General features: G+C 42.3%; 1 protein-coding gene across 1 annotated transcript in view; it reads left to right on the forward strand.

Moving 5' to 3' along the window:
- Positions 1 to 24,823, forward strand: part of LOC116327375 (amphiphysin) — a 32,078-nt gene that overhangs the window by 1,783 nt on the left and 5,472 nt on the right. Inside the window, 14 exon segments of the mRNA XM_039607805.1 lie at positions 168 to 222; positions 1,862 to 1,956; positions 2,047 to 2,142; positions 2,220 to 2,327; positions 2,453 to 2,538; positions 4,304 to 4,379; positions 4,472 to 4,554; positions 7,307 to 7,445; positions 14,840 to 14,959; positions 15,040 to 15,123; positions 15,538 to 15,564; positions 15,671 to 15,694; positions 19,669 to 21,408; positions 22,541 to 22,573. Coding sequence (XP_039463739.1) covers positions 168 to 222; positions 1,862 to 1,956; positions 2,047 to 2,142; positions 2,220 to 2,327; positions 2,453 to 2,538; positions 4,304 to 4,379; positions 4,472 to 4,554; positions 7,307 to 7,445; positions 14,840 to 14,959; positions 15,040 to 15,123; positions 15,538 to 15,564; positions 15,671 to 15,694; positions 19,669 to 21,408; positions 22,541 to 22,573 — 2,766 coding nt within the window.

Genomic DNA, 24,823 nt, shown 5'->3' on the forward strand with positions numbered 1-24,823 from the left:
GATAAAGACCCTATAGTATAAAGAGAAAACTCAGACAAGAAACTGGTGACAGAGGGAAGGAAAAACTCCCTTTGAACAGGAGGAAACCTCTGCAAAATGTCTGACAGGAAACCGAATTCCTCCAGTGTAAAATAACTCATATAAAATGTTTGTATGTGCTTTGCCAGTCTGAAGGTTCTCGGCTGCAGAGGGAGATGAAGGCCTACATGTCTGCCATTAAAGGTCTGTATGGTTCATTATCTACGTGATACAAACTTCACATGAAACAAACGTCTTCAGTGACACTTTGCATGATTCACAGTTTATAATAATCTTTCTATATTTAATGCTGCAACCTACTTGGAAAGTCAGAGCAGCCACAGAAAACAGAAGTAAACAGTCCAAGATGGCGGCAGTCAACTTTGAATCTGTATTGCCACTGTGGTGTATTTGTCACTCACTAAATAAGACCTACAGAGTACTGACCAGGCTCTGTCCATGAATGTGCTGCAGGGGAGTTTTTAAGCACAAAACATATTATTATGCTGTATTGTTAGTAATAACTGAAGGACTCTATCTTGCTAAGAACCAAAACAAATCCTGTTTTGTTTTCTCACATTGCAAACTTTCTTACTGAAACACACTAAGGAGTGATGTCACTGCTGAATTATGAGGTACCTGGAATGTGGCATCAGTTCATCCTCTGTCTTAAAAAAGCTTTTTTAGTCTCTTCCCCTTCAAGACTACTTTGTTATGATTGGCTCCCCCTCACTAGGATTCTATTCAAAATTCAATTCAACTCAGTTCAGTTTTATTTATACAGCACCAAATCACAACAACAGTAGCTTTAGGGTGCTTTATGACCCCTATGAGCAAGCACTTTGGCGAAAGTGGGAAGGAAAAACTCTCTTTTAACAGGAAGAAACCTCCGGCAGAACCAGGCTCAGGGAGGGGTGGGGCCATCTGCTGCGACCGGTTGGGGTGAGAGAAGGAAAACAGGATAAAGACATGCTGTGGAAGAGAGACAGAGATTAATAACAGATATGATTCAGTGCAGAGAGGTCTATTAACACATAGTGAGTGAAGAAGAAACACCCAGTGCATCATGGGAATCCCCCGGCAGCCTACACCTATTGCAGCATAACTAAGGGAGGATTCAGGGTCACCTGGTCCAGCCCTAACTATATGCTTTAGCAAAAAGGAAAGTTTTAAGCCTAATCTTGAAAGTGGAGATAGTGTCTGTCTCCTGAATCCAAACTGGAAGCTGGTTCCACAGAAGAGGGGCCTGAAAACTGAAGGCTCTCCCTCCCATTCTACTTTTAAATACTCTAGGAACAACAAGTATGCCTGCAGTGTGAGAGCGAAGTGCTCTAATAGGGTGATATGGTACTACAAGGTCATTAAGATAAGATGGGGCCTGATTATTTAAGACCTTGTATGTGAGGAGCAGGATTTTGAATTCTGGATTTAACAGGAAGCCAATGAAGGGAAGCCAATACAGGAGAAATATGCTCTCTCTTTCTAGTCCCTGGCAGCATTTTGGATTAACTGAAGGCTTTTCAGGGAGTTTTTAGGACTTCTTGATAATAATGAATTACAGTAGTCCAGCCTAGAAGTAATAATTGGCGACTGTTATGATTTGGTGCTGTATAATTAAAATGGAATTGAATTAAATTGAACTTCAACTCCTGAATAAAACTAACATAGCCTCACAGAAAAGATTTCAGTTAGATGGCGCAGGTGGGCAGAGCTCTGACCTCACTATTTAAAATTTCCGAACAGGAGAGGACGATAGAGAAAAGCTTATCTTCTTTACGCAGTGAATAGCAAAGTTAAATGTTGCCATTGTGACCACCAGCTGAAATTGTACTGTCATTGGCAGGGATGCAGCAAGCATCCATCAACCTGACTGAGTCTCTGCACGAAGTCTATGAACCCGACTGGCATGGAAAGGATGACGTCCTGACCATCGGGAAGGTCAGAGTCATGAAAACATCCCAGAGTACACAAGAACACCAGAATCCACCTGAAATATGTACCATAAACCTAGGTGTCTATTTTCTGCAGGACTGTGATGCATTGTGGGAAGACTTCCACAACAAGCTGGTTGACTCGACACTACTAAACCTGGATGCATACCTGCAGCAGTTTCCAGATCTCAAGGCAATCAACAGTTTGGTTAGGGAATGATTTTCTGAAATGGATGCATGTCATGAAAGCTCAACTTCTTTTTGTTTCAGACCCGTGTCGCCAAAAGAAGCCGCAAACTCATTGACTATGACAGTGCCCGACACCACATGGAAACCATGCAGACGTCTGGGATGAAGAATGACCGCAAGATGATGAAAGTGAGTCATTTCATGTGTGGACGGACATTCACAAGATAAATGATCAGCTGTTTCCTGTTACCTATGCAGCTGTTGTATCTGTGCAGGTGTTTTGTAGTTGATTTAATCATGAACTTTGTCTGTAGGCAGAGGAGGAGCTCAAAAAGGCACAGAAGGTGTTTGATGAGTTGAATACTGGTCTACAGGAAGAACTGCCAACTCTTTGGGATCGGTGAGTTTTGACTTGGCATGCTAGGTTTGAGTGGACAACTAAAATTTCAGGGTGAGTAACTTTGATAAGAAAAAAGGTTAAAGCTCCTGACCAACAAGCTCCTGGTTTGAGTCTGGATTTGAATGCTGACATCTCAGAGAAGACTGCTTTCGTACATGATCCCCAACAGATTGAACAAGTTATTATTAAAAACATTGATTAGTTCCAGGCCATATGTAGCAACCTGCGATGTTTTCTACTGGTATTATCTACAGCTACTTTCAGTACCATTGATATTCATTTAGACTCCTTTTCTCCAATTGATCTTTCTAAGTTAACTTCAATAATTACTTCCTCCAAACCATCAACGTGTCTTTTAGACCCCATTCCTACAAAACTGCTCAAAGAAGTCCTGCCATTAATTAATGCTTCAATCTTAAATATGATCAACCATCTCTAATAATCGGCTATGTACCACAGGCCTTCAAGGTGGCTGTAGTTAAACCTTTACTTAAAAAGCATCTCTAGACCCAGCAGTCTTAGCTAATTATAGGCCAATCTCCAACCTTCCTTTCATATCAAACATCCTTGAAAGAGTAGTTGTCAAACAGCTAACAGATCATCTGCAGAGGAATGGCTTATTTGAAGAGTTTCAGTCAGGTTTCAGAGCTCATCACAGCACAGAAACAGCTTTAGTGAAGGTTACAAATGATCTTCTTATGGCCTCTGACAGTGGACTCATCTCTGTGCTTGTCCTGCTAGACCTCAGTGCTGCGTTCGATACTGTTGACCATAATATCCTATTAGAGCGATTAGAACATGCTGTAGGTATTACAGGTACTGCACTGCAGTGGTTTGTATCATATCTATCTAATAGACTCCAATTTGTACATGTAAATGGAGAGTCCTCTTCACACACTAAGGTCAATTATGGTGTTCCACAGGGTTCAGTGCTAGGACCAATTTTGTTTACATTATACATTATATATAAATAAAACTGAATTGAATTGAAAACAGGAACTGCAGGAATCAGTCACTGATCAATAGTCTGATCAGTTACCAATTCAATTCAATTTTATTTACACAGCGCCAAATCCCAACAACAGTCGCCTCAAGGCGCTTTATATTGTACAGTAGATAGCACAATAATAGATACAGAGAAAAACCCAACAATCATATGACCCCCTATGAGCAAGAACTTTGGCGACAGTGGGAAGGAAAACTTCCCTTTTAACAGGAAGAAACCTCCGACAACCAGGCTCAGGGAGGGGCGGGGCCATCTGCTGCGACCAGTTGGGGTGAGAGAAGGAAGACAGGATAAAGACATGCTGTGGAAGAGAGACAGAGATTAATAACAAGTACAGTGCAGTGTCTCCATTTGGATAATAAAAGTAGATTTTACATCAGGTCACTGAGTTGAAATGCTTTAATGTTAGAGAAATTGCTTAACAGAAGTAATAGTAAGAAAAAGGTGATTCATATAAAACTTGGTGCCTGCAGGTGACCATCATCGCAAAACTATAATAGCACCCCAGCTTTGAGCATCATCCTCAGGTCCTCTCGCCCCACTTCCCTGCCGACTCTTTTCTAACAACAGAAAAAAAACATCCAAAAATTGCAGAAAGGTGAAATGTCTTCACAAAACATAATGAAGTCCAGTCACTTTCCCAGCACCTTAGACTACCATAACCTGGATCACTGAGAACCTTCACAGCCCAAAATTGTAGTATTTATAAACCCCCCCCAAAAAACAACAACAACCAAGTTTTACTTTTGTGTTCTGCAGCCGAGTCGGCTTCTACATCAGCACCTTCAAGAGTGTGACGAGTCTTGAAGCAAAGTTTCATCGTGAGATCTCACTGGTGAGTTTCTCATTTCCTAAACCAACAGGGTTGCTTTTCTTTTTTTCTTTGAAATCATTTGAACTGAAAAATGTCTCTTTTAAACCATCCAGGTGTGCAGAGAACTGTACGAAGTGATGACCAAACTGGGAGAGCAGCACTCTGACAAGATATTCACCATCCAAGGGGCTCCGAGGTCAGTACAAGCTTTTTCCATAACTGAGGAAAACAAAGGTAGATCAGCGTTTGGTTTCAGTGTCTTAAACTGATCATACAATGTGATGGCACCAATGGGTTTAGAAAAAAATCAATTTTATTATTCTGTTTTTAGTTATTCTTTCAACATAAACCAATCAAATTAGAGTTTGGGTGGCTGGGGATTTAAAGATAGTAGTCCAGTTTCCTTCCACAGTTCAAACACATGCATATTAACTGGTCATCTAAGGAGCTTGGAAAGAAAAGCATCTGGACTACGATGACCTGGATGACTGAGAACCTTCACAGATTTATTAACTGGTCATTCTAGGGTACACATAGAATTTTGGGTTTTTTCAAAGTTTCAATCCACTCATCATGGACATGGATGTCATGGTAATTTGGGGCTTTTAATGATTTCTTTGAACTGTTCTTTTTCCAGAATGATTCAAAGTTCTTCAGAATTTCTTTAGGATTAAGAGATCGAATGGCTTCTGACACTTCTTACTTGCATAAGTCCTTTTCTTTGTGGCTCAGACAGCAAATAAATCAGTTTTTTTTCCAGAAATTTTGCTCTGTCCTCAGGAGAAGACGTGTCTTCTGAACTGTAAAGAGCAATATAAAATAATGAAATTATCAATGTACCAAACATGGTGCATTCAGACTCAATCCCCAGCCACCTTTAGAATGCTGTCGAAGCTCTGCAAGAGGTGGGAGTTGAAGCTCTCACGTACCAGGGCCTCTCCCACTGCTAATGCACCCTCACTGAATGTTTAGGTGAACCTGGTCTATCCAGCGTACTCCCCCACCACCTGATCCAACTCACCACCAGGTGGTGATCCGCTCCTCTCTTCACCCGAGTTCCCAGAACATATGGCTGCATAGCTGATGGTATGATTACAAGATTGATCATCGAGCTGTGACTTAGGGTGTCCTGGTGCCACCTGCACTTACGGACATCCTTATGTTCAAATGTGGTGTTCACTTGGACAAACTGTAGTTTGCACAAAGTCCAGTGTGGGCAGTTGCAAATTCAGTTGAGTTTAAAGGTGTTGATTATGAAGCAGGGGCTTCTTTCTTGGATGGCACCCTCTTAATTCCTGAGATGTTTCCAGTTCATGGCAAGCCTGCGCCTTGGTGGTTCCTGGGTATTCTTGAACACCTTAACCAACTTCTTCTGAACCTGAGGGCGACAGTTTGGGTCTTCCAGACCTTAACAAAGTGTTGACGGATCCAAATAACTTCTACTTAATAATGTAAAGTTAAAATACCTTACCTTTTAATGTTAAAAGACATTCAGCACCACTTATTAAAAATGTAAGCGGGTGTATGTATACTTTTGATCCTATGTGGATTGTAGAGAATAAAATTCCTGGTTCTTTTTTTAAAAATTTTTTTTTATTTTTTTATTTTTTTAGGTAACATCCTGGAAAAAGAACAGTTCAGAGAAATGATGAATAGCACACAATTACCCTGATATTCATGGCCATGATTAGTGGATGAAAATGTCTGACTGCAGCTGTTGTCGTGTTCAAATTTTTAAGAAGAGATTCAGGAGAAATATCCGTTGTTTAAAAAGATTTAATTTGCTTCAGCAGTTGAAATTACAAGTTGAAGCGCTGAACCTCTGTGTGAACCAGCGGTCTGCTTCTCAAAAAGGATGACTGTCACAATTCACTGAGGACTCACACGCAGGACGCTCCAACTTGAGAAGGACACAGTGGAATTTTTTACACATTTCACCAAGTGTATGTACAGACAGTGTGGGGAATAATGCCATATACAAAGGTGACAGGGGTGTGGGTTCCAGGAATTTCAAGGTGGGGAGGATGGGGGGAAAAACACTCGCTCCTCTTTGATCACTCACTGCTCGCCGCCGGCCACTCTCCGATCACTTACTACAAGGAATCCTCTCAGGGAACACAGGGACGAGTCCGGGAATTTATATACAGAACATACACGTTAGCACGAAGGCACAGAAGTAACAAGAGCTTTATACTTTGAGAGCCCGGCTACACTGACGCGAGTCACGCAATGATCCAGCGATGAATAGCCGCCATCCCTCAGCTTAAATGCTCACAGTGCAAGGGTTCAGGTTTTTCCTCTTCACGGGTGCGTAGCTGAGGGCATGAACCTGCAATGAGTTCCGCCCCGGTGAGAGAGTGACAATAATGCTACTGATCAGCTACCTGCTGATCCACTGGGCCGTGACAATAACGGTGAAACAGGCTGTACAGCTTATATACTGTGACAATAACAAAAGATTATTATGGCCGTCTTCTCCCAACACGAATGTGGCAGTGTGCTCCTCCCATCCATTCACTTCCAACCTCCCGTCTGCTCAGATTCCTGGAATCAAAAAGACACAGACACAAAAATACACCCTGCGTAGCCTTGGCTATCTGCTCTTATTGTTCTGCTGACTTTAAGGCCCAGTTCAGGACATCTTGTTTGGACTTCCTGACCCAGAGACTATTCTAACCATTATCATGTATGTAAGCATGCTGCAAAACCCTCTGCACTCTCGTGTTCCTGCAAAATTCCAAATCCAGACGATAGCGCTGAATGAAGCTCTCAACTGTCAAACACGGCGCCAACACGTTTATGAGCACATTTGCATTGTTTATATATTAGCATAATAAAATGGCCTTATTTAATTATTTTATAAACAATTTAATAATTTTCAACCCTAACACTAAGTTTGAATGTGAGTGTGACAGAAATCTTTGCTTAGTTTCTGTCCTGTTCATCAGTGATTCAGGACCTCTACGACTCGCGAGAACCCCATCACCACCAGAAGACGAGAGTCCGCCTGATAGTCCAGATCTCAGCACCAATCATATGCTCCGTCCCATCTCACCTGGACCGCCTCGACCCAAATCTCCAACACAGGTAAGTGTCAGTCCACATGTAGATGTTAGTCACTGGATCTAGTTGTGTATCTGGACAAAATAATAATTTTCATTGTTTGTAATAATGTAAATGTAATAATTAGTTTTGCACTTGAATATTTGACCAAAATTAATTTCATAGGGTTCGGGTGTCAAACTCCAGTCCTCGAGGGCTGTGGTCCTAAACTTTTCCATGTGTCCCTGCTGCAACACACCTGAATGACATTAGCAAGACTCTATAGGACTTGACTGCAAGCTGAGGAGGCAGTTCAGCCCTTTGATTCGTGTAACAGCAGCTCATGAGTGAATGAACATGGTGCAATAAAAGTACTTTTAGAAGTACATTTTCAAAACTCTTTACTTCACTCTAAGTTACTTGAGTAGGGTTGGGGTTGCAGTCAAGCTCTATAGAGTCTTGCTAATTACCCACTAACGTTATTCAGGTGTGTTGCAGCATGGACAAGCTTCAGGACAGCAGCCCTTGGGGACTGCAGTTTGACAGCCCTGTTATAGGTGTTCATTTTACTGTTTCAGGATTTGGATTGTGTTTTTAAAACATGAACATTTTAATAATTTTAAACACCCGACCTCACTCACAGCAGTGATCAATCACATGGCCTCATTACCAAAGCATTCAGTTGTTTCCTTTAAAAACAGAACTCTGTGGCAGTGCTGCTAACCAACTTTTGTCCTCTGCTGTTGACGGCGGAAATCTCTTTGCTGTTCCAACCTCACAAAGGCTGCAAATGGGAATTTCTGTCAGTGATCAATAATGTCAAAGTCACAGCTCACCATTGTCTTTAACTGCAAAACTCGACCTGATCAGACTGATCAATAATAACAACTGTTCGATGGGTATGCGTGACTGATAGTGGTGCGTGTTTGTTTGAACTTCACGGTAACTTTCTGGGACTGTTTTTTCTTTGCTGCACACTTTTGTCTGTTGATTTGGTGAGTGAACAAGAGCTCTCTGTCCTGTGTCTGTGCCTCCATCTGTAGATCGCTACAGCAGTGTTATATACAGTCTGCAGATCATATATAACACAGTAGAGCCCGAGAGTAGAACATCACCTAGTTTCTACTGATGTTCATGAGATCTGACCTTTCCTAACGTTCAGCGTTCTGTACATGTCATTGTATGTTGGTGTGTCTGTAATGTCATGGCAAGTTTCTACAACACTGGTTGAGTTTGCTAAGGTGCAGTGCGAGAGCTGATACCTTAACCAGGGAATAGTGTAAAAACACCAAAACATGGAGGATCTCAATTGTCAAATCAACCAGCCCATATGAGCTGCTGCTGATACTGAAATATCATCAGACACCTGAAGACAAAATACAGGAATATCTGAGCATTGGTTCATTGACTCAAAGAAGCTGGCCGTGTAATGTGCAGATTCTTATGTATGATGTACAATAATAATTAAGTTTGTTGGTGTACAAATGATCAAAAACATCTTTACAAAAACGAAATACAACCAAAATTACAGAAAGGAGATTTAGCATTTCTAAAAAACATTTGTTGTCTAACTTTAAAATAGAGCCACGGCAGACTGGAACGCACTCTGACCGTACTGACGAATGAAAACAAGTCATTGCATCTCAGTGATGACTGAAAGAAAAGGCGCACTCTGCTGTTTTTCTTACTAACAGAACTTTGAAGGAGGAGGGTTAAGATCCACACATGAGTCAGGGTCAAGTCTGATTCCTCCTTGTCAGTCTGGCATGGTGGGGCTTCACATTGTAATCATGTCATAGAGATGGTAAATGGACTGTTTCTTATATACATTCAACCATTCAGAAAAGCACTATTTTTTGTTTTAAGTGCATTCTGACATTCACACACGGCATCAGAGAGCAACATGGGGCTGGTGTCTTGCCCAAAGATTTGGTATGCAGACTGGGATCAAACCACCAACCTTCCGCATGCCGGCTTGTACACATACACGAGAGACACAAGAGTTCTTTACTGATGTTTACTGTGCTTCTCTTAACGTACACAGGTCCACCGTAGAACTGGTGAATACAGATGTACAGTGAAATTATATTTCAGCATTAAAACATATTGCAATATAAAATTCACAAAATATAAACAAACATACCACTTTGGCCTGCAAGTAGACAAACCAGTGTAACTGGAACTTAGGACTTGTTATTTCTTCTTTGACATTCACACAGCTAGACCGTCACCATGAACAGCTTCACTGACCGTGGGAAATCCACAGTATTGGTACTACTGGACCTTAGTGCGGCGTTCGACACTGTTGATCATGACATATTACTGGAACGTCTTGAGAGCTGGGCCGGACTCTCTGGTACAGCACTCAACTGGTTTAAGTCCTACCTTAAGAACAGGAACTTCTATGTGTCAATTAGCCAATTTTCATCACAAAATATAGAAATCACATGCGGGGTTCCCCAGGGTTTCATCCTAGGGCCCCTCTTATTTAGCATTTAGATGCTCCCGTTAAGCCAGATTATAACCACCAATGATATTAACTACCACAATTATGCAGACGGTACTCAACTTTATATTTCAATGTAACCAGGTGATGTTGAACCTATCCAAACCCTTAATAAATGCCTTGAGCAAATTAATAACTGAATGTCTCATAATTTCCTTCAACTGAACAATAACAAAACTGAAGTACTTATCTTTAGACCCAAAAAAGATCGATTAAATATCAGTAATCAGCTCAAACTGGTCCAACTAGAAACTACCGACCAGGCCAGAAATTTAGGTGTAATAATGGACTCATTATGAAGACCTGAACCTCCAGGGCCACAAAAGTTATAACAAAGTCAGCCTTCTGTCACCTGAGGAACATTTCTAGGATTAAAGGACTGATGACACAAGGAGACCTAGAAAAACTCATCCATGCTTTTATCTCTAGCCACCTTGATTACTGTAATAGTATCATGACAGGTTACCAAAAAAATCAATTAGACAACTGCAGCTGATCCAGAACGCTGCTGCTCGTGTTTTTACTAGAAGCAAGAAAATAGAGCACATTACTCCAGTTTTAAAGTCATTACACTGGCTCCCTGTAGCTCAGAGAACAGACTTTAAAGTGCTTTTATTAGTTTATAAATCTTTGAATGGGTTAGCACCAGAGTACATTAGGGATCTGCTATCATGGTACAAACCCTCCAGATCAGTTAGGTCCTCCAGCTCTCGTTTATTGACCGTCCCTAGAACCAGAACTAAACATGGAGAAGCAGCTTTTAGTTTCTATGCTCCTCATATCTGGAATACACTACCGGGAGAATGTAAAGCTGCAGAGACATTGAACTCTTTTAAGTCTAAAATTAAAACTTACTTATTTAGACTTGCTTATGAGTAACTGATCCTATTATGGCCCTCTACTTGTTTGTTTTAATTTTCATATAAATTATTGTCTTGATTATTGTTTTATTGTAAATGCTTTCTTGTAAATGTTTTCTTGTATTTTACTTTTATAGTGTCGTTGTTTTATGTTTTGTTTTCTTTTAATCATGTAAAGCACCTTGAATTACCTTGTGCTGAAAGTGTGCTATACAAATAAAATTGCCTTGCCTTGCCTTACTTCCTAAAACAGGAAGTGACCTCTGCCCTTACCTTCAACTTACAGAATTAACTGATTATTTTCCATGTATCAAATTACATGGAAAGTACACCAATCTGGTATGCAAATAGGAAAATGTTAACATGCTCAACATAAAAATAAAACATACAAAATAAAATGCGTTAATTACATTATCATTACAAGAGCTCCGCCTAGTGGTCAAATACTAACATTTCAACAACTGTTACATTCGGGTTAGTAGGTGACCTGCCCTACCACTCACCCAGGGGATGGGTGCAGAACTAACTGAAAATCCCAAACAGTTAAATCTAAACAGGCTGAAAGGTGAAACTAACAAAAGGGGCTCATAAAGCCAGGTGGGCTCAGACAATCCTGACAGCAGGAAAAGAACAAAGAAGGAAGTGAAATCATAACAGCGAGCCTCAAAACAGGAGTTAAGAGAAGCACAGCTAGAGTAAACTCGTCCAGGAAGACTGGCACAGAAAGCAGAGGAAATGGAAACAAAGTTGTGACACCGAGCCTCTGGTGAAATGGTTTTAAACCACTGATCCTGAAGTGTCTGCAGCCAAAATCTGAGCTGTCTGAAATCTCCAAACACTCAGTGCAGAAGCTCCAGGGCTTGCTTTATTTCCCCCTTTAGCAGAGGAATTGGATTGCTCATGAGTATAAACCATCACCATGACTGGCAGCAGCTCAGATCGTAGAAGTGTTCATTGGTACCTGTCTGAAGCCACATTTAAAATATCTCTAAATCCACATTTATGAGTTTGACTACCGTATTTTCACGACCATAAGACGCACCGTACTAAAAGGCGCAGTCTCAGTTATGTGTGCCATTACTGTATTTAACACACACATAAGGCGCACTGGATTATAGGGCGCATACAAGTACCGTATGCGTATTTAAAAATAAAGCGGGAGCAAACTTGAGTTTGGTACTGTACTCACATTTCTATTACCGGTAATCGTCATCATCAACAACACACAAGCATACAAGTGTGCATATTTAAAAATAAAGCAGGAGCAAAACTGAGTTTGGTACTCACATTTTTATTACCAGTAATCGTCATCATCAACAACACACAAGCATACAAGTGTGCGTATTTAAAAATAAAGCAGGAGCAAAACTGAGTTTGGTACTCACATTTTTATCATCAATCAAACCCATCGAAGTCCTCATCCTCTGTGTCTGAATTGAACAGCTGCGCTAAATCTCCATCAAACATTCCAGGTTCACTTTCTTCACTGTCAGAGTCACTTTCCGTGCCGTGCGGCTCCTCGGAGATGATGCCGGCTTTTGCGAAAGCTCGAACAACTGTGCCAGCAGACATGTTAGCCCAAGCATCTACAATCCATTGGCAAATTGTGGCGTAACTCGCCCGGCGCTGCCTTCCACTCTTGGTGAAACTGTGGTCTCCATCCGTCATCCATCGCTCCCACGCCGCTCGCAGCCTTACTTTGAACGGGCGGTTCACACCGATGTCCAGCGGTTGGAGTTCCTTTGTCAGGCCTCCCGGAATGACAGCAAGCTCACAGTTCATTTGTTTCACTAGTTTTTTCACATCGGCTGTGAGATGGGCACGCATAGAGTCACAGATTAAGAGCGATGGTGATGCGTGGAAAAAACCACCTGGTCTCCTTACATACACCTCCCTCAGCCACTCTTTCATCATTTCCTCATCCATCCAGCCCTTTTCATTTGCCTTAATGATGATTCCTGCTGGAAACTTCTCCTTAGGCAAAGTCTTTCGCTTAAAAATCACCATAGGCGGCAGTTTCTGTCCATTAGCATGGCAGCCAAGCACAACAGTAAAAGAAGACTTTTCATACCCCGTTGTGCGTATCGCTACCGTGGTGGTCCCCTTCTTCTCCACAGTGTGGCTCACCGGGATGTCAAAAGTGAGCGGGACCTCGTCCATGTTTGTGATGTGGCTGGGCTGGATGTTTTTGTCACCGATGTGTTTGCTGCAGTAGGAGCGGAAGATGGCCAGCTTTTCCTTATAATCCGATGGAAGTTGCTGCGCTACCGTAGTCCTGGTCCGGATGGAAAAATGGCACCGTTTCATAAAACGAAAGCACCAAGACGGGCCTCCTTGAAATGTTCAATGTTCATCTCTTCAGCTAGTGAAACTGCTTTTAGCCGAATGGTGACCGTCGAAACGCTTCTCCCGCTCGTTCTTTGCTCGATGATCCACCGCCGAGTCTTTCCTCCATTCGGGCCACCTCGCCTTATGTCCGCGGAAACTCAGCTGCGTTTTCTTGACCTGACGCAGCTTGTTTTCTAGCTTCCTCCATTTGCGAACCATCGATTCGTTAATCTTAAATTCTCTCGCCGCTGCTCGATTTCCATGTTCCTCCGCGTAGCTGATGGCCTTCAGTTTAAACTGTGCTTCGTAAGCGTGTCTCTTTGCCATTTTCAGGGTTGTTAAAACAACGATGTCCTGCATATTGCACATACCTGTTCTTTTATACAGGTATGTGCGATAAAGTCAACGCCCACACTTCACCCTTTAGCGTTCTCATGGTGTTCTCTACTACGTCCTCATTACAACACACAGGGCGCACTGCACTATAGGGCGCGCCGTACTTTTTGAAGAAAATCTAAGACTTTTAAGTGCGCCTTATAGTCGTGAAAATACGGTACAATGACCACAATGAGTTTCAGCTTCAGCACAGTTCAGTTTGGATTTGTTAACATGACCATGAATTAAGCTGACTTCAGCCACAGAAATCCTGAATAAAGGAGTCCCAATGGAGCATCTCTGCAGCAGGAGGAGAACATGATGTGGAAAACATTTATGACCTGCATGAAACATCACACTAAGAACTGAGTGAAGTATGCGAGTTAATCTTGATGATGATGAGGATGATGTTGAGGATGATGTTGTTTCTGCACAGCAGAGCCACATCAGCAACGTCTGCCATCAAATGTTTAATCAGTGTTGGACCAGGCAAACTTTCTAAACACCAGACTGAGCCCTTCTCAGGTCTCTTTCACGTCACCTCATTGTGCTTTCCAACAGGGCCGAGGCAAATGGTAGAGTGCGTCTCCAATTCCTGGAAAGCACAACAGTTCTGAAGATGTCACAGGAACCAGTGTTGTAGAATCTGCCGTCTGCCATCAGAACAGTCGAACGTTTTCTTCAGACTGGTTTATTTTGTACTTGTGTGATAAAGGTCGCAGATCTCAGACATAAACTCCATGTGATCTGTACGCACGTAGCAGCTATCACTGTCTAATCTATGAACGAATTCAAAAACAGTGTCCAAATTAAAATAAGTATTAATCATCTATTGAAGCAAATTTGGCTTCATACTTTTACAATTTAGCTGAAAAGTAAACATGTTATTGTGGAGGACAGTGGGAGCGCCTCCTGTGGCCTGTTAGTCCTTTTAAATGAGGGGTGGGGAACTCCAGGCCTCTAAGGCTGCTGTCCTGCAGGTTTTAGACGTATCAGCTGATTTACATGACCACCTCAACATGTCTTGAAGTTCTCCAGAAGCCTGGTAATGAACTAATCGTTTGATTCAGGTGTGTTGACTCGGGTTGGGATCTAAAACTTGCAGGGACACCGGTCCTTGTGGACTGGGATTGGGGACCCCTGGTTTAGTGCTTCAGTCTCTATCCATTTTCTGTGGGATTCTTGTGTTTTATATCCAGTGGCAGTGATTAGACACATAATGCTGGTGCAGACATTGAAACAGTTTGTCAGAAGGTGTCTGTCTTTGGCAGCATGTTTTTATTTATTTATTTTTTCACAAAAGGAAAAAGGTGCTGCCTGATTAAATTCACTCTGAGATGATTGTTAACAGCTCGCTGTGTTCATTGTAGCTTAAAAAGGGGCCACCGGTGCCTCCTCCACCAAAGGTCACACCAACCAAGGAGGTGGCAGAGGAACAGATCATCGACCTCTTTGGTGGAGAATTTTTGCCTGCTCCTTCGCCATCACAGGTACAAGTCGTGTGAATAACGATGGCAGATGTCGTGTGGGTTACAGACTTGCTTACTTGTTTTTACACTGTCATCCGCAGCCCAATGAACGGCCCGGCGAGTCTCTTCTTGATCTGGACTTTGATGCTTTTCAACCAGATGAAAGTGTTTCACCAATACCACAGGTTCCTTTTACCTGAAAGCATCCACACATACACCTGAAAACCATAGCAGTGCACAGGTCTTATTTCTGACATCTCGGCAGGAGGGACTGAGAGCTGAGTCTTCACTTACTGTAATGATGACAATGGGAAGCAAACTGATAAATAATTCACCTGCTATCAGCTAACAGACTAGAAGACAGGTGGTGTTTCAGCTGCTGACACACCTGTTAGTAGCTCTTCAGTCCTTAATTCTCAGATTAGATTTTTATATTTCTTCTTGTTGTAGTAAAAATTACTTCTGAAGATGAACGGTTTCATATGGATTTCCTTAAACTCTAATATATTTGACAAATCAAACAGTCCAAACATTGTTCCTTTCTTCCTGCCAGTACCTCACAAACTGTGTTAGTTATTCAATATTTTTGCTCCTTTCAGACTGCTGTACCATGGGACATGTGGTCGGTGAGTAACTAACCCTAACCCAATTTTTTACTTGATCGAGAAAACGATCAAGTAAATCCATAAATCCAGATTGCAGTGGTAAATTCAGTTTTATCCCCTTTTTAAGGCGAATACTCAAGCTGCTCAACCTGTAAGTAAACTCACATAGTTCACTCTGTAATACATCATTTATTAATAAAGTTATTCACTCCATCAGATGGTCTTGTTAATCCAGTATAGTCTGCACAAAGTCAACGCTGGTCAACAAATGGATCTTTCTGGGTCAGTTTTTCTTTCTTTGGAAATGTAAATCATCATTTTAGTCAATCGTGTTATCACTGAGGAGCTGTTGCCACATATTTACAATTTCCACAGTTTAACAAAAACATTATCAAAAGAGGAGATGGAGCAATTAGACTCCTGAATAGAAATTCAGGAAGCCCCACAAAATTTATTTTGTACATCTGGATGCATCGTTCCAAAATACAGTGTCCAGATGAACAGAATACATTTTCTGGGCTTTCCTGACATATGAGATGTGACATGATTGAGCATTTATCAAGACCAAAACTTATGGGAGATTTCCCCAAGGCTGGTTGTCTTACCCCCTGTTTAGTTTAGTACAAGAAATATATTAACCACTTATACACCAAAACACAGCATAGGTTCTCGGAAGCTGTAATCTTATAGTGTTTACATGTGTAGTAGTACTAGTAGTATAATGATGGATGGGAGAACTTGGTGAGATTTTTCAGAACTGCAGTGCAACGTAGGTTTCTCCACAGGGAACTAACTTGCTGGAGATCCTGTGGTGAAAAGCATAGAAACCACTTCCATATTTTCTGGTCTGGCCCACAGATAAACACATACACAAGACATTAGAAAAAACATTTAAAGTAACAATTCTGTTATCGTTTGATACCCTATACTTAGTTTCCAAATTTACAACTTTGGAGGGTGATAAGAAGTATTTGTTAGTAGCCGGTAAGAAAGCACTCAACAGGAAGTAGCTAATTAAATCTCCCCTTCAACTGAAGTCTGGGTTGATGTGATTTACAATATTTATGTGATGTGAGAAGCTGACTCTTATTTTGAGACAGGAGTTGGAAAAAATCACACTCCTCTGGAAACCCTGAACTCACTACACCAGATCCTCTAAGATTAGAATTTTAATAAATAAATAAAATTATTAAAATAAACAGATAATTTTCTTATCTCGTGACTAAAATGCTAGTCACTATTCTCCACTGGTTTATTAGTTTTGTTTTCCTCTTTCCTTCTCTGTTTTGTTACCCTAATGATAATTATGGTATTCAATTCAATTGTAATGCTTATATTTTCTGAATAAAAACTTGAATAACACACATCTATCTCCTAGACTTCAGGAAACACGGCCTGCCTCTCCATATCAATGTCACTGAGGTGAAAAGAGCTTATAGCCACACATTCCTTGGCATTCACATGTCATGGACCCCTGAGGTGGATTGTAAATGCCACAGTGACAAAGGGCCAAGCAGTGGCTTTATTTCATCAGGGTGTTTAGGAAAGCACCGGCTGCCTCATCACTAAAGCCTACAGAGGACTGGTGAAGAGCGTCATCACTACGAGCGCCATTGTCTGTTATGAAAAACACCACTCAGGCTTAGAAGGCTCTCAAGAGAGTCATAAAGGCTACAGAGAGAATTATAAGAGCTAATCCTCCATCAATTGACTCAACATACACACAACACTGCAAGAAAAGAGCCCAAAACATCATCAGAGACAGTTATCATCCAGGTCACACGTCCTCAGACCAAAACAATCAACATGCAGCTCGAGATGCAGGAGAGTGGACGGGCTGATCACTACAGCTTCTTCCCTACTACAGTCAGACTGATGGCAAAAACTAAATAAGGACTAACTAAACACACACAAAATCTAATTTACTCAGTGTAATATACAGGGTGGGCCATTTATATGGATACACCGTAATAAAATGGGAATAGTTGGTGAGTCCTGTTTGTGGCACATCAGTATATGTGAGGGGGCAAACTCCTCAAGATGGGTGGTGACCATGGAGGCCATTTAGAAGTCGGCCATCTTGGATACAACTTTTGTTTTTTCAATAGGAAGAGGGCCATGTGACACATCAAAATTATTGGTAATGTCACAAGAAAAACAATGGTGTGCTTGGTTTCAACCTAACTTTATTCTTTCATGAGTTATTTACAAGTTTCAGACCACTTATAAAATGTGTTCAATGTGCTGCCCATTGTGTTGGATTGTCAATGCAACCCTCTTCTCCCACTCTTCACACACTGATAGCAACACCGCAGGAGAAATGCCAGCACAGGCATCCAGTATCCGAAGTTTCAGGTGCTGCACATCTCGTATCTTCACACCATAGGCAATTGCCTTCAGATGACCCCAAAGATAAAAGTCTAAGGGGGTCAGATCGGGAGACCTTGGGGGCCATTCAACTGGCCCACGATGACCAATCCACTTTCCAGGAAACTGTTCATCCATAAATGCTCGGACCTGGCACCCATAATGTGGTGGTGCACCATCTTGCTGGAAAAACTCAGGAACGTGCCAGCTTCAGTGCATAAAGAGGGAAACACATCATCATGTAGCAATTTCAAATATCCAGTGGTCTTGAGGTTTCCATTGATGAAGAATGGACCCACTATCGTTGTACCATATACCACACCAAACCATCACTTTTGTTGTTCCAACAGTCTTGGAGGGATCCATCCAATGTGGGTTAGTGTCAGACCAATAGCGATGGTTTTGTTAGTTAACTTCACCATTCACATAAAAGTTTGCCTCATCACTGAACAAAATCTTCTGCGTGAACTGAGAGTCCTGTTCCAATTTTTGTTTTGCCCATTCTGCAAATTCTGTGCGCCGATCTGGGTCATCCTCGTTGAGATGCTGCAGTAGCTGGAGTTTGTAAGGGTGCCATTTGTGAGTAGCTAATATCCGCCGAAGGGATGTTCGACTAATGCCACTCTCCAGTGACATGCGGCGAGTGCTACGCTGTGGGCTCTTGCTGAATGAAGCTAAGACAGCCACTGATGTTTCTTCGTTAGTGACAGTTTTCTTGCGTCCACATTTTGGCAAATCCAACACTGAACCAGTTTCACGAAACTTAGCAAGCAGTTTGCTAACTGTAGCATGGGAGATGGGTGGTCTCGTAGGGTGTCTTGCATTGAAATCTGCTGCAATGACACGGTTACTGCGTTCACCAGATATCAACACAATTTCGATCCGCTCCTCACGTGTTAACCTCTTCGACATGTCAATGGCTGTGAACAAAGAGAAACTTGTAAATAACTCATGAAAGAATAAAGTTACGTTGAAACCAAGCACACCATTGTTTTTTTCGTGTGACATTACCAATAGGTTTGATGTGTCACATGGCCCTCTTCCTATTGAAAACAAAAGTTGTATCCAAGATGGCCGACTTCTAAATGCCCACCATGGTCACCACCCATCTTGAGGAGTTTGCCCCCTCACATATACTAATGTGCCACAAACAGGACTTTAATATCACCAACCATTCCCATGTTATTACGGTGTATCCATATAAATGGCCCACCCTGTATATTTCAATGTGCAAACCCTGTTAAAATGGTCAAGTGCAAGGCACTAGAATAAAAATGCAGCAGCTAAAGTCTAATGGGACTATGGGTCAGAGTCCCATTGAAATTAAAGTTATGGCTATATCTGCATTCATTAAAAAAATAATTTACTTTACATCTAAGATGACTGCTGAGTTGTACACGTTGCTTCTTCAAGGACCTGACTGATTCTATAGACTGCAGTCAAATGAAAGCAAAATGCCCCCCAAAAGTCCAACAGTGCACTAGAAGGTTTCTACTCTAGTGGGGGTTTTTTCTTTGATTGTTTATTTTAAAACTTTACCTTGAAGTTACATTGAAGAAGTGCAGGTGCTTCAATCAGAAAACTGAAACAGTTTGATCAGCTGTGACTGGTCATCTTTGTGCAGATGACACTGTATTCTCATTTCCTTCCATGAAACCACATGTCTGCCTGATAACATGTTGTGTTGCACAACCTTATACTGAGGTTAGAGTGGGGAGGGGCAAACTTTAATTCATCATTCGTTACCTTTCCAAGCAGGCTGCAGATACCGGCTTTGTCGCTGACTGGTCTGCTGATTTTGGTTCAGTGTCAGCCAATGGAGAAGATTCTTCAGGAGCTGAGGAACCTGCTATCCTTGGGGGTCCGACTGTGGGGCAGGAAGGGGCACAAGAAGGGGCGCAGGGTGAGACTCGGGGCTGGCCCCAGGGAGAAGGGATTCAGCCAGGTGGAGAATCAACAGCAATCACCGGGGACAGTGAAATCGCACCAGCTGAAGATGAGGTTAGCAGCTGGGAATCTCAACCTAACTCCAACCTTCATTCCTCCCTATGCTGTGGAGAGGATGATAGTACAGGGCAGGCAGATTCAGGGGCAGATGAATTAAGGAAGGAAGATCGCAGGAAGTCTACCCCGGGACTTATATTCACCAATGAGTACGGTGAAAAAATTGAGGAAATTGCAGAGGACAGAGGAGACAAATTGTCCAGGTCTCCTGAAGGGTCAGGATCTGAGTATGAGACTGCTGAGGAGTGGGGTGATGGTGGTCAGGGAGGAGGCTGGGCAAGTGCTGATGATGAGCTTTCATATGATGATCGAACCCAAGAGAAGAGCCAGAAGGTTCAGGCAGGTGGAGCTGTCCCAGGAGATTGTCCTCAAACAAGAGAAGAAGTTTCAGATTGTTCTAGTATTGCAGCCAAAAGAAACAGAAATAATTCATTTGAAGTGCCAGAGAGACCAGATGTTTATCTTGATCACTGTGAAACTGAAGGAGAAACAGATGAAAGAGTTTATTTCTCTGAAACACAGGGAGGTGCGTTTGATTCAGATCTTATTGCAGAAACACAGGGAGGAGGTGCGTTTGATTCTGATCCTTTTGCAGAAACACAGGGAGGAGGTGCGTTTGATTCTGATCTTATTGCAGAAACACAGGGAGGAGGTGCGTTTGATTCTGATCCTTTTGCAGAAACACAGGGAGGAAGTGCGTTTGATTCAGATCCTTTTGCAGAAACACAGGGAGGAGGTGCGTTTGATTCTGATCCTTTTGCAGAAACACAGGGAGGAGGTGCCTTTGATTGCAATCCTTTTCCAGAAACACAGGGAGGAGGTGTGTTTGATTCAGATCTTATTGCAGACACAAAGGGAGGAGGTGCGTTTGATTCCGATCCTTTTGCAGAAAAAGAGGGAGGAGGTGCATTTGATTCTGATCTTATTGTAGAAACTCAGGGAGGAGGTGCGTTTGATTCTGATCCTTTTGCAGAAACTCGGGGAGGAGGTGCGTTTGATTTTGATCCTTTTGCAGAAACTCGGGGAGGAGGTGCGTTTGATTCTGATCCTTTTGCAGAAACTCAGGGAGGAGGTGCATTTGATTCTGATCCTTTTGCAGAAACTCAGGGAGGAAGTGCATTTGATTCTGATCCTTTTGCACAATCACATTGTGGAGACAAAAGGGGTGGTTTTGAATTTGATCCATTTGCTGAGACTTCAAAGAAAGCTGAGGTTGTGTTAACTGGGGATAGAAAGAGTGGGTGGGATTTTGCCAACAGTTTCCCAGCCATCTCTTCAGGGACCGGGGCTCCCGCTTCCAGCACTACCTCCTGGCAGGAAGGTAGTGGCAGCAAAAATTCTGCATCCATCTGTGGAACAGCAGCAGCAGGAAATAAAGAAGTAAACAATCCCAGAATTCACAAAGAACCAGAAAATTCAGACATGTCCGAAGATGAGGCGGCAAACCGGAGATTTGGAAAGTTGTACCAAGAGCTAGATACAGAAAAGGAAGAGGTACTTGACTCCCTTCCTTCTGTAGTTGAATGGTAGATTAGAAAAGAATAGAAACAAATTTCAAACAGACCTTTCTTGTCTACCACCCTCCCAGAGACTGAGAAACAGTGAAAGTCCTAAAACCTGGACCTGAGCCTGAGCTCCTCCTGCCTCTCCTTTTGCCTGCCTCCATCTCTTAATATCCTCTGCTTGTTCATTCCATGCTTACACCCATTTCAAATCTAGTCCATCTCTTTATTAGATTGGTCTTACTTGAAGGCTTCTAATATTATTAATACTAACATATATCTCTGGAATTCAATTTAGGTGGCCAATCCGTTTAATGGATTTTCACAGGTAATTTTATTCTAAGCTTAAAGTATTTGGATCCAAAACACTGAAATGAATCGAGTTGTTGTGATTAGTGTTTGGGTTTTGGTAGAAGATCATTCTTACTAAGTCAACTGAAAGTTTGGGTTTCACCAATGATTCGCTCTAATTCATTGTCATTTTACTATTTTCTCTTGTTTCTACAAACAATTTTCAGACTTGGAGTAGAACAACATAAAAGATTACAAGCAGGAAGGGGTCAATGCAGAGTTCAGAAATCACTGCCAGAGACTAGTGACTTTGAAAGTAGACGGTGAACCCAACAGCTTACTTCCCAAAGCCAAGAAGCCTTTATTGTCCAAGTAATGTTAGTCTCCTCTCCAAGTGTCTCTGTTCTATGTCACAACAAGGTTTGATGAGTGTTCTGCAGATGTACTGAAAGTAAAGCAACAGCACTCCTGCTACATTTGAATTTTTCAAATGTAGCTCCTTAAACCTGCATTTGAGTTAAATCTGGCGATGGTTGCTTTCTCCAAAGATTCTAACCTTAGCATGTTAGAGAAGAATTCTGAGACAACTTTAACAGGGGGGAAATTCTCTTTGTATGATAACTCTGTTGAAATCATGGATCTGCCACTTTAAGTGGCCTCATGGGACCATAATTCTTGAAGGTGCAGTTGCAGAACTTTGATTGCATCTTATCTTATCCTACATCCCGTCTCTTAAATATTTCCCTTTTATTTGTGAATGCTAAAAATGATGAAATTCTCAATCAGTCAGTTGTGACTTGTTTTCTCTTTTATTAAACACATGCACTCTTAAGGATCCATCATTTTTCGCAGATTTTGATAAGATGGTGAGTTTTATAAACATTTGTGTAACCCCCATCTTCCATCTAACTATGTATCTACACAGCCATTCACAGTTCTGTGAAAAACTGAATCCACCTCATTTTTCAGCAGCAGTAACCTAACCTGCTGTGATGCTTTCTGTGGGACTTTCTCGGTCCCATCACTGTGGAGGAGTTTATGTCCACTCACTCATGCACAGCCTTCTGAAGGTCCAACCACAGCATCTCACTCAGGTTGAGCTCTGGACTCTGACCGGACCATCGCAGCTGCTCCATTCTTTCCTGTTTCTGCCGTTCTGTTGGATCTTTGTGCTGCTGCTGATGGTCCGAGCTTCAGCTGTGGGACAGGCGGCTTCACACTGACTCTAGAACACTTAGAGAAGAGTTCACGGTGCACTAAGATCATTGTCCCTCCTCCACCTTGCTGACAGCTGCTCTCAGGTGTTTTTGCTGATATGCTGAGTTTGATTTTGTGCGTTATGGACAAACATCTCCATTTTGGTCTCGTCTGTCTGAAGGACACTGCTCCAGGAGGCTTTCTTTTTACACAGAAGAGGCTTTCCCCTGCAGTCCTGCATGCTCAGGCTCTTTTTAGTCATGCTGAATTTAATTAATCATGAAGTTTAAGCTTTAACCTGCAAACTGAAGAGTTTGAGATGGAGCGCTTGTTTTTTTTTTTTTGGAGTTTCCCACAGTAAATGATAAATGGACTTGTAGTTGCATACTGCTTTTGTGCTTTAACTGACCACTGCAGGCTTTTTGCTTACAAGCCAAATGCCCGGTATGCCCGATGGTGATTTTTCGTTTTTATGGGCCGATGGGTTTTTTTTTTATGCTGGCTGATGTGTAAAAATAACTCAGTTGTTTGGTGGTGGTTATGGCGGAGCTTCCACAGAGGTCAGCAGGTGGATGAGGGAAATGGGAGGCAGGAGGAGGAGAGACCTGAGGCGGCCGCCGGTCCGAGTGTCAGGTGAACTGAACTTCAGGTAAGAAGTTATGACCTGCAGTCTATCTGGGTCAGATATAAACCAAGTTTAGGTGTAGTTTATTGTCGTTGTGCTGACTTTTTACAGTCAGTTACAATAACTCGTACTGTCTGTGAAGGTTCTCAGTCATCCAGGTCATCGTAGTCTAAGGAGTTTGGAAAGAAAAGCATCTGGACTTCTTTGAGTTCCTTGAAGACGTTTCACCTCTCATCCGAGAAGCTTCTTCAGTTCTAAGGGTCAATGGTGGAGAGTCCCAGATTTAAGCCCTGTGGGAGTATCCCCCCAAAGAGGGACAAAGGACCCCCTGATGATCCTCTACCTAATCACATGAGTCAAGGTGTGAAAGCGGGTGTGGGTCACAATCAGCCAGGGTTTCGGGTGAACTCATTGTGAAACCTAGCCCCACCCTGTCATGTGATTTCCTGAGGTCAGATGGCCCAGGATGTGAGTGGGCGTTAAGGCGTCTGGGAAGGATCTCAAAACTGGATTATAGATGGCAGACAGTTGGTGTCGTAAACCACCGCCTCTGTTCAAAGGTGGTCGCTCACAGTGGACGTAAATGGCTTCTTTTACTCCTCTTTCAAACCATCTGTCCTCTCTGTCCAAAATGTGAACATTGGCATCCTCAAAAGAGTGACCTTTGACCTTTAGATGCAGATGGACTGCTGAGTCTTGTCCCGTGGAGGTGGCTCTTCTATGTTGTGCCATGCGCTTGTGAAGTGGCTGTTTGGTCTCTCCAATGTAGAGGTCTGGGCATTCCTCGCTGCACTGTACAGCATACACCACGTTGTTAAGTTTGTGTTTTGGAGTTTTGTCTTTCGGGTGAAACAGTTTGTGTCTGAGTGTGTTGCTGGGTCTGAAGTACACTGGGATGTTGTGCTTGGAGAAAACTCTCCTGAGTTTCTCTGATACACCGGCTACATAGGGGATGACAACGTTGTTGCGTCTGTCTTTCTGATCCTCTCTCGCTGGTGTCTGATCTTCTTTTCTGTGCATCTTTGCTGACTTTATAAACGCCCAATTAGGATAACCACATGTTTTAAGTGCTTCCTTTACATGTGTGCGTTCCTTCTTTTTCCCTTCAGGCTTAGAGGGAACATGCTCTGCCCGGTGGTGTAGGGTCCTGATTACTCCAAGTTTGTGTTCCAGAGGGTGATGGGAGTCAAAGAGGAGGTACTGGTCTGTGTGTGTGGGCTTCCAGTAAACTTCAATGTTGAGGTTTCCATTCTCTTCAATGTGCACAGCGCAGTCCAGGAAAGGCAAACAGTTA

Source organism: Oreochromis aureus, unplaced genomic scaffold (assembly GCF_013358895.1).
Source record: "Oreochromis aureus strain Israel breed Guangdong unplaced genomic scaffold, ZZ_aureus HiC_scaffold_47, whole genome shotgun sequence".
Classification (NCBI taxonomy): domain Eukaryota; kingdom Metazoa; phylum Chordata; class Actinopteri; order Cichliformes; family Cichlidae; genus Oreochromis; species Oreochromis aureus.